The 9,646-nt window shown below is 31.2% G+C and overlaps 1 protein-coding gene across 1 annotated transcript; it reads left to right on the forward strand.

Annotated features, from left to right (window-relative positions):
• The first annotated feature begins 5,810 nt into the window (after window positions 1–5,810).
• Window positions 5,811–9,416, forward strand: LOC100816265 (caffeoylshikimate esterase). Its single transcript, XM_003522669.5, has 7 exons — window positions 5,811–6,291; window positions 6,953–6,991; window positions 7,206–7,276; window positions 7,353–7,417; window positions 7,913–8,002; window positions 8,090–8,182; window positions 8,770–9,416. The coding sequence occupies exons 1-7, from the start codon at window positions 5,924–5,926 to the stop codon at window positions 9,178–9,180; spliced, it is 1,137 nt and encodes a 378-aa protein (XP_003522717.1). The 5' UTR covers window positions 5,811–5,923; the 3' UTR covers window positions 9,181–9,416.
• The last annotated feature ends 230 nt before the right edge of the window (window positions 9,417–9,646 follow it).

The following is a 9,646-nucleotide window of genomic DNA, read 5'->3' on the forward strand; positions in this document are numbered from 1 at the left end:
ATACTAAGCCGATAATATATTAATCAAATTAATATACTAATCAAGGTAGGCGTCTAGCAACACTCCTTAACGTCCGTATAGCATGAAGTAACATTTTACTTTCAAGAACCATTAGAAGAGTAGTGTAATAATTTATTTCATCTTTATAGTTCTGGGTTAACTTTAGAGTATGGTATTATTGTCAAACCCTTTTGAGTTAACTCATAATGACTTAAAAAACTCATTTCTTCTTTCATTTAATTTTACTAATCAGGATATAATTTTATTCATAGAGCTCAAACTCATTACCAAAAGTAAATGGATTCATTTTTTATTAATCATTAATTCTACAGGTATTCAATCATATCCAATATCCATTCAACAAGTGTTCTAAAACATTAGGTGTCCGAAATCAAAATACAACAAATAACTTGTTAATTACTATGACAATCTCAGACCAAAAAAAACTATTATACCTCTTCTTGAGAATTTTCTATTGACAGTTTATGGTAAATTTTAACCATTAGAAAATTTCAATTGAGTCAGTTCAATGATCACATCAACATGTGACTCATCTATATATGTAAATTAATAAATGAAATCTATTAATATTTATTCAATAAATATTATCACATATATATTAATCTATCTGGATTATTGATATCTTATTTACAATAATCATATGATCAAGAACAGTTTAGATTAAAATTAGAACAAATTTATTTTTCATTATTATAATCTCTATTATAATTTTAATCAAAGACATTATCAAATGAATTATTTAATCAAATAATGAAATATGACAATGAAAATAAAATAATATTTTATTATTAAAATTAGAATTAATTACTTGATGACTTAGATTGTGGGTATACAAATTTATTCCCAACATGAATAATGAAGGATGGGTAGAATCTGCACTTTTTTACTTTTAATTTTGGAATCACGCAAGCTAGATATCTCCATGCTTTTGATGCCAACTCTCTACAAAAGAATTATTTATTTATTTTTTATTTTTAGAGTAAGGCGGAACCTATCTCTCCCACCTCGTTCTCTCTGGATCGGACAAACAAATTAAAGAAAAATATACTATGAAAAAAATGCGAAATGTTACTTGTATAATAAACAGAGAGAAAAATAGACAATTGTAACAAAACAAAAAAACAAAGAGAGAAATTTAAAATGTAATAGAACCTCTGAGTTGGGATGATCCATTGGTCAAAACCCAATTTAATAGATCTGACTATTGACAGTTGTAATATAGTTCAGCAGATGTTTGGATTTAATTACATTTTGTTCTCAAAATTCTTTATTTTTACTTAAAAGTTATTTTCCATGTAAAATAAATTAACTTAACTATACAACTATTTTCTGTTGAGCAAGACTTTAAATTTAGTTCTTGTGTACATAAAAATTATCGTTTGGGAAATTAATTTCATCATACTTTAAATACTATTCTAGAGTCGAATAAGATTATTGTTTCTCATAAAAATAAATTATGATCCTGGTTATTATCATTATAACTTTTTTTTGCAGAACTATTATTATACGTTATTAGCTGCATTATTGGAGATGTATATTTTGTGCATGATTTTTTTTGCTAAATATATATATATATATATATATATATATATATATATATATATATAATGTTAAGTAGATCATCTATATATATATGAAAATCAAAGAAAGTATAACAGGATTTATAATCACTCATTCACTCATCTTATTCAATCAACTACATTAGATTTTTTTAAAAAATTTGAGTTAAAAGTTGGAAGGAAAGACTATTTCTAAATTTTAAATTAAAAGAATATTTTTTTATTAAATAACTTAGATAAGGTAGAAGAGCTTTAGAGATTTTATTTTTGTTTTCATATAAAGAAGATTTCAGAATTTTTCTTGTATCTAAACGGGCTCTAAGTGGATGGTACAATCTATTTCTAGTTTTATCATGAGTTGTTTCCATGACAATCTCTTTGCTCCTAAATTGAAAGTCTATCTACAAAGCTTTTTTCTGGGGAGTATAGGAGACATGGATAGCATGTATTAAAGTTATACTGGTTTGAGTTGGAGGAAATTTGCAAAGCCAGCCAAGAAAGGATGGTGGATTGGACTTAGAATTGTAGTTTATCCTTATAAATACAGACACACACACTGGAGAAAGGATCCAATTATATTATTACGAGTTATATAAATTATTACACTCTTTGATAATTTATAAGATATTTTTATCATAAAACCTATCATTAAATTGAAACTTCTCATTATATAAATTATGTGCACAAATTAATATAAAATTGCTTAATATTCTATTAAATTATATCAAAATTGATCAAAATATATTTTTAAAATATATAAACGAGAACTCTTCAATTATATAATTGTCCAACTTTGATAAAAAAAAAAATTGAAACAACTAACTAATCAATAGGTTATGTTGGGCTTAGTTTGGCACACCTTGTGTTGTTACTAAGTGTTCTAACATTGTATAAATTGCCTTTAAAAAAACAAAAAATATGTCATGTAATTATAATTTAATAATTAGATCAATAAAATTATATTTTATATAAATTGTAAATAATATAACCTGAATCTTGTACCTTGGAAGTTTTCCACTAAATGGAACAATTGTGTTTATAGATCCAGTCTTATTAGTTTAAAGCTACACATGTCTATAGAGAAGGAGACCACTCTGCAGATCAGTTGGCTAATTTTGCAGTTCTCAGTCGTAATTCTTTTTGCTGGGATTCTGTTCCCCCTTTTTGCTCTCACTGTTATGCCCGTAATTTTAATGTAAAATCTCCTAATTAGTCATATTAACAAAATTTATAATATGATATTTTATTCTAATTAGTCAGATCAAATTTATAATAAAACTATTAAATTATGTTTTTTTTAATTCTTGTGGGTAAATTAAGAAATATAATATGATATTTTATCCTAATTAATCAGACGAATTTAATAAAATTCTCCGGGGTGGATTATATTAATTATATCACATATGATTAATCACAACTAATGTTTTAAATGTGATTTTAACACTTAATATATATAAATTATGTTCTTTTTTTCTTAATTCATGTGGATAAATTAAAAAATATAACTTCATATTTTATCCTAATTAGTCATACAAATATAATAAAATTCTCGTAGTTAGATTATATTACATTACATATGATTAATCACAACTAATATTTTAAATATGATTTTAACACTTAATATATATAAACCTAATCAATTAAAAATATTATGACTATACTCTAATCAATTAATTTATATTAATCATTTAATATTAATTTATTCTTAATAAAGAGCTAAATATTTGCATAATATTCTCAATAATGTAATTAATTGAATAAAATTGCACAAAAAAATTATTTAACATAATTTTGCATTACAATAATCATAAAATCATACATACAAAATTAAGAAAATAAATAAATAATATATGCATATCATTATTCAATAAAAGAAACCACACAAGCTCTTTAATCATTAATTTTAACGTGCATACATTATTTAACTTAATATTACATGCTTAAATAAATATCAAATTTAAACATACAATTAAAATAAGTAAACAAATAATTTTAAACACATTAAAATGCACTTATATGTGTTAAACCATTCAATTTAATTATTTATCATATGTATAATTATCAATAAAATTATACATGCAAACTCATATAATTAAATTAATCTCCAGCGCATAAATAATAAATTTATTATGAGTAGCATTAAATAATGATATTATTAATTATTAATTCAAGATGTTACACACTTACAAAGAGTTTAAATTACTTACGTGCAAATGGATCACGTGTTACGGCGAATTATGATAAATTATTATGAGTCGTGACTTGTGACTTGTAACTCAATTGATGTGGTCCAAAAGAAAGACATGGCCAGGGGGTGGGGGAATTAAGATGGTGACGTCTCTTCTTTTTTTTTTTCTGCACCTAAAAAATTAGTAAATTGCAGAGTGGAGGAATAAAAACGAGAAGCACCCCTTTGTCTTTTTCTAACATGTTGTATTTTGCGTTTATTTGTAGGGGCCCCTCCAAGTTCAACCATTTTGAAAACTATGATATTGTTGAAATCTGTTGGCCTAAATTGTAACCAATTTCAGTAATAATGTTTACTTTGCTTTGTTTCCTAAAGAACAATCAACCTAATAATGATCTCTTAAATAAATGATTGTGGTTTTCTCATTTACACTAGTCAATCATTTTTCTTAAAAACAAAAAATTGGTCACGGTCCCTACGTGGATTCTTATTTTTGCTTTTTGCATGAGATGTTACATACAAAAATTAAATGTGTGAAAATAAGCTTCAGCACATAGACCAATTTGATCCAACTCAATCTATAGGTTAAACATGTTTTTGTATATGTTAGTTGTGTCTTTGTGTGTTATCTCCTTCCCTTATTGTTGAATTTGGGTCGTTCTTCGTGGTCATTGCACAATGAAAATTTTATTTATCTTTGCCTTTGAGTAATTTAATAACCACTTACAATTTTGCCTGCAAATACTTTTCAATAATGTTAAATACAAATAAATACATTTAGTTTTTAAAAACTTAAAAACATTCATTACTTTCTATATAAAGTAAGTAAGAGGTTTGACAAGAAGATTTCACTTAAGAATTTGGAATTATCCTTTCCTTTTTTATGTTCTATTATTTCTTTCTTTTTAATTTTGATAATGTGTTGTTAGTATTACTATTCATCTTAATTATACTTTGAATAAACACTCATGTTGACGTGGTTGGGGTTGGGCGTGTTTATTCATCTTAAGTAAGAGGTTTGACGTTTATTTATTAAGAATTTGGAATTATCCTTTCCTTTTTTATGTTCTATTAAAAACATTCATTACTTTCTATGAATTTCTTGATCTCCTAAAAACTTGGATTGGAATTCTAAATTATTGGTGGAATTGAATCAGTAACAAATCGCCGTAATCGGTCCATGAATTGAGTATTTAAAAGCATAAGATCCAAACAGAAATTGTCAACATATGATGCCCGAAATCTACAAGAATTTTCAAAGGTGGAGATAGGAAAGTGAAGAGAAAATCAGGCCACACACGAAATCGTCAAGTCGCAATTTCGTGTAACAGTAAACTACTAATCAAATTGTTTATTTAGACAAATAAATAAATTCAAAGGATTCCAACTCACGAGAATCCAGATGATTTTGTTTTTAGATGCAATTATAACTGACTGCATAATACACCAATATAAGAGAATATACTAGTAGTATGTATACCTTGCACAACAATTTTTTTCATTAATTTCTCATATATATCTGAATTAAATGTGAATATTAAATACTAACCATAATATGTAGTAAATACTTCAGACATAATAAGTACTACTACTAAAAAATTTATTTAAATATTATTTCTTTAATCAAATAGTAGTAAGACTTTAGATAAGAAAATCATTATAATTTGGTTTTAATATAACATCAATTTCTGAGTAATGCGGTAAAAAAGAAAAAGAATGCGACTGTGAAGCACGCGCGCTTTTTTACAACTGCTAGCAAAAAAACCAACCACAGTGGCCACAACTACGCGTTTTTTCCCCTGCCAAGTTTAACAAATGCAAATTCGCCACGTGTCGAAATCTAAGCAAGCATCTCATCAAGCTCAACGAGTATTGGCTGTACTATAGCAATCACCGTTTATTTATTATTCCGATGCGAACAACGTTTCATCAGCTTTTTCTTCTTCCAAATCAGACAGCAACTCGATTATGAAATCTGAGCCGTTGGATCTCGGGGCCCACAAAACAAACGGATCCGAAACAAGTATAAATAAACACGCCCAACCCCAACCACGTCAAAAAACCAGATTACGTTTGCATTGAGTTGCGCTGTTCCTTCCTCCTGTTGTTCGTATTTATTTCATTTACGCCGCCGTCGTCTCCGCCGCAGAGAGCGATGTCTTCCGTCGAAACGGAGATGGAGCCACTCACGTCGGGGGCCAGCAACCGCATAATTCCGCTCCTCAAGGCCCTCAGAGCCTCCCTCATCTTCGTCTACACCTTCTTCCTCTCCTTCCTCCTCTTCGTCCTCCCCCGCCGCCGCCGCCTCTCCCCCGCGGCGGGGACGCCCTCTCCGAAGAAGCATTTGAGGCGGCGCTGGCTCGTGCGCGAGGAGGAGGACACGTGCCGCAGAAGGGCGCTGGCGCAGGACGTGGGAATGGGTCGCGACGAAGGGTGGTACCGCTGGAGCACTTCCATCTTCTACGGGGTTCGGAACAACGCTCTGTTTTGCCGGTCGTGGTTCCCGGTTGCCGGTGATGTTAAGTAAGGTTTTTCTTTTTTCTTTCTTCTTTCGCTTTACGTTTCGAAATTTCAACACGTCTCTTCCGTTTATTTTGACGGACTTTTGCTAATTTTGTTGCTAAACGAACTTGTGCTTGCGTTTGTGTTTTTGGCTTTTTAAGCGTCGTGTGTATATATGTAGAGAATTCTAGAGATGGAGATTATGCTCAATACAATGAAATTCTGAAGAGCCTTAGATGACTAAATACAAGTAAACGAGTTTAAAAACAAAATTTTTGTGCACTGCAGCTTGATTGAAGTAATTGGTGCCGTGAAAGTGGAAAGTTTACAAGCAAATTTCGTGGTTTGATTTTGGGGGGTTTTACTTTTTCGGTGGTTTGTGTTGGTGTGCTTTATTATTGACTGGTGGGTTTACTATTGAACTGTTTACAAACAGCAAAGTGTTAAGGTTCACAAAATTGTAATAGTTGTTTTCACGGGATTCAGTTGTTTTATGTCCTTTTCCGAGATGATTGATGAGACAGTCTAATTAATGGATAGTTAGAAAGCTACTGCTTATTGCCTGTGCTTTCTTTTCTTGGTTTTAATTCCCTGCCTTTTTTTCTTGTTAGCATGTATAGCTAACTTTCTGTTTGCTTTCTGTAATATTTGGCTCAAGTTTTTTTCTCTTTTGTTCTTTCAGGGGCATTCTAATCATCATTCACGGGCTTAATGAACACAGGTAATCTTGCTTAAGTGCTTTGTCTACTTCTTTGAACAATTGCTTTCTCTTAGGGATTAATGGAACTATTCTAGTCTGCTTTTTGTTTTCCGACATTAGATTTTTTTTCAAGTGATTATCAATAGATTTAAATCTTTCTTTTGATTGTTTTTAATGTAAGATAATAAGATTTATCCCCCATCCCCACTTCTCAGACTTGGTTCTTATTTTTCAGTGGAAGATATGCGGACTTTGCAAGGCAATTAACATCATGCAACTTTGGTGTCTATGCAATGGACTGGATAGGTAGTTTAAATTTCTTATTCCATTCTGTCCTTACTATTTTGTGATGGATCTGGAGTGATTTGTTTTATCTTTACAGGTCATGGAGGTAGTGATGGATTGCATGGTTATGTTCCATCTCTTGATCATGTGGTTGTAGATACGGTATGCATATTTATACTTTCTTCAGTTAATGAATATAGAAATGTGGCATATGTTCTTGTTTGTGATATTCTTATAATGGAAAAACGCTTTAGGTGACAATATTTTTCCTACCATTTTAAACATTGGGATGGGACTTGGAAATAGCGAAATAAGCTTATTGTGTAAAGTTAAAATGCATGATAACCTTTTATTCTTTGAGCATTAGGCAGCCATGGTGTCTCAGTTAACTTGCTAGTGTTTTTCTTGCTTTGCCTTAAATATTATTTGATCATGCTCTTTAGAGCAATATGTTTGTATCCATTGTTCAATTTCATCTTAATTGTTATTTCTAGTCACTTTCATGGCCATTTGAAAATTTATTACCACAATTTCAAATATCTATGCTGTTCTTGGCTTGTTTTTCTTTAGAGATATATTGCAATATTACAACATTTCAAATGTCAGTCAGTGTTTTTGACAGTGTACTTTGCATACTGATGGTAATGTTATGAACAGGGGGCTTTCCTGGAAAAGATTAGATCGGAGAATCCTGGGATACCATGCTTTCTCTTTGGTCACTCCACTGGGGGAGCTGTGGTCTTGAAAGTAAGGGTGGAAATTTTCTGCATATCTTCTGCAATTAAATTTGTCTTTGTTCAATTTTGAAATTTATTTTTTACAAATTTTGTGTAGGCGGCTTCCCATCCTCATATTGAAGTAATGGTGGAAGGAATTATATTAACCTCACCAGCTTTACGTGTGAAGCCAGCTCATCCTATTGTTGGTGTAAGTTTTGCATTTGTTAGTTGTGCATAATGTTTGAAATTAATGTGTTTCTGATTTGTTACTACAGTCCTAGCCATGCTCGGTACACTTGTACTTATATCTTAAGCTTGCCGTAAAAACAACCTCCGTTTCCAATTGTTATGTCAATTCTCTGTAATATACAAAGTTATCATTGGTTCATTTGATGTTGGTGAATTGGAAGCAGAATAAACACAACTACAGATGTTATTTTACTTTGTAATTATTTATACTAGATTTTCAAGACATTCAGGCTTTCAATGCTTCCATTTCCTCTGCACCTACTCCATCGATTTCACAACAGTGTCAGCAGAAATGATGCTAAGCCCGGCTCGTATTTCCTTTCCTTATGATCTTTTGCCCCAACAATCCATTCTCATACTGAGACTCATACCTCTCTCCTTTATATTTTATCAACCATGGTTTTCAAAACTACAGATCAAGAGAGTATATTAGCAATAGCTATTATTTTCTCAAGATTTTAATGCCTCATTGCATTATGTTTGTAATTATAGACCCTTCTTTGAGTGTGTTTGATGCTTTTTGTCTCTATTCATGTGTTGATGCAGGCTGTAGCTCCAATTTTTTCTCTGGTAGCTCCTAGGTTCCAATTCAAAGGAGCAAACAAAAGGGGCATTCCAGTTTCGAGGGATCCAGCGGCTTTGTTGGCGAAGTACTCTGATCCTTTGGTCTACACAGGACCTATAAGGGTACGAACTGGCCACGAAATATTGCGGATATCCTCGTACTTAATGCGAAACTTCAACTCTGTGACTGTGCCATTCTTTGTCCTGCACGGAACTGCTGATAAGGTGACTGATCCACTGGCCTCACAAGATCTATATGATAAGGCAGCTTCAAAGTTCAAAGACATAAAGCTTTACGACGGCTTCTTGCACGACCTTCTGTTTGAGCCTGAGCGTGAAGAGATAGCTCAGGACATTATCAACTGGATGGAAAAGAGATTATTTACTATTTGAAAATGTTAGTATATATATATATATATATATATGGGGGGGTTAATAGGAAAGGGAAGACACAAGGGAAGAAAAAGGGATGCCATGTTTGTAAGTGTAGAAAATTGAAGTCGCCCTGGGAAATGGGGGGAGGCGGATGCAGATAGGTTTATTCATCTTTTCATTTTAGTGTTTTGAATATATGTATTGTGTGAAGATCTTTGTTTTATCAAGAAACTTGTACATTTTATAGACTTAAATATTTCAGTAGTGTTTCCATTTCTCCAGATCCAGCATTCTTTCAATTTGTGATCTGTGTAGGCTCGTATACATATTTGCCATTTTTGTATGTTGCTTTTGCAATTTGCATAACTTTGATTCGTGCATTTTCATCAGAAAGCTTAAAGGAAATTGCATATTGGTACCGATTCGAGTCGCCTGAAACACTGCACATAGCTGATCACCCATGATTTCCGTTAATCATCATTTT

The sequence above is a fragment of the Glycine max genome, chromosome 4 (genome assembly GCF_000004515.6).
Source record: "Glycine max cultivar Williams 82 chromosome 4, Glycine_max_v4.0, whole genome shotgun sequence".
Lineage (NCBI taxonomy): Eukaryota > Viridiplantae > Streptophyta > Magnoliopsida > Fabales > Fabaceae > Glycine > Glycine max.

Coding starts and splice junctions, on each gene's coding strand:
- LOC100816265 (XM_003522669.5), top strand. CDS start 5,924: ATGTCTTCCGTCGAAACGGAGATGGAGCCACTCACGTCGGGGGCCAGC. Junction 6,292..6,952: donor CCGGTTGCCGGTGATGTTAA/GTAAGGTTTTTC, acceptor TTGTTCTTTCAG/GGGCATTCTAATCATCATTC. Junction 8,003..8,089: donor GGGGAGCTGTGGTCTTGAAA/GTAAGGGTGGAA, acceptor AATTTTGTGTAG/GCGGCTTCCCATCCTCATAT.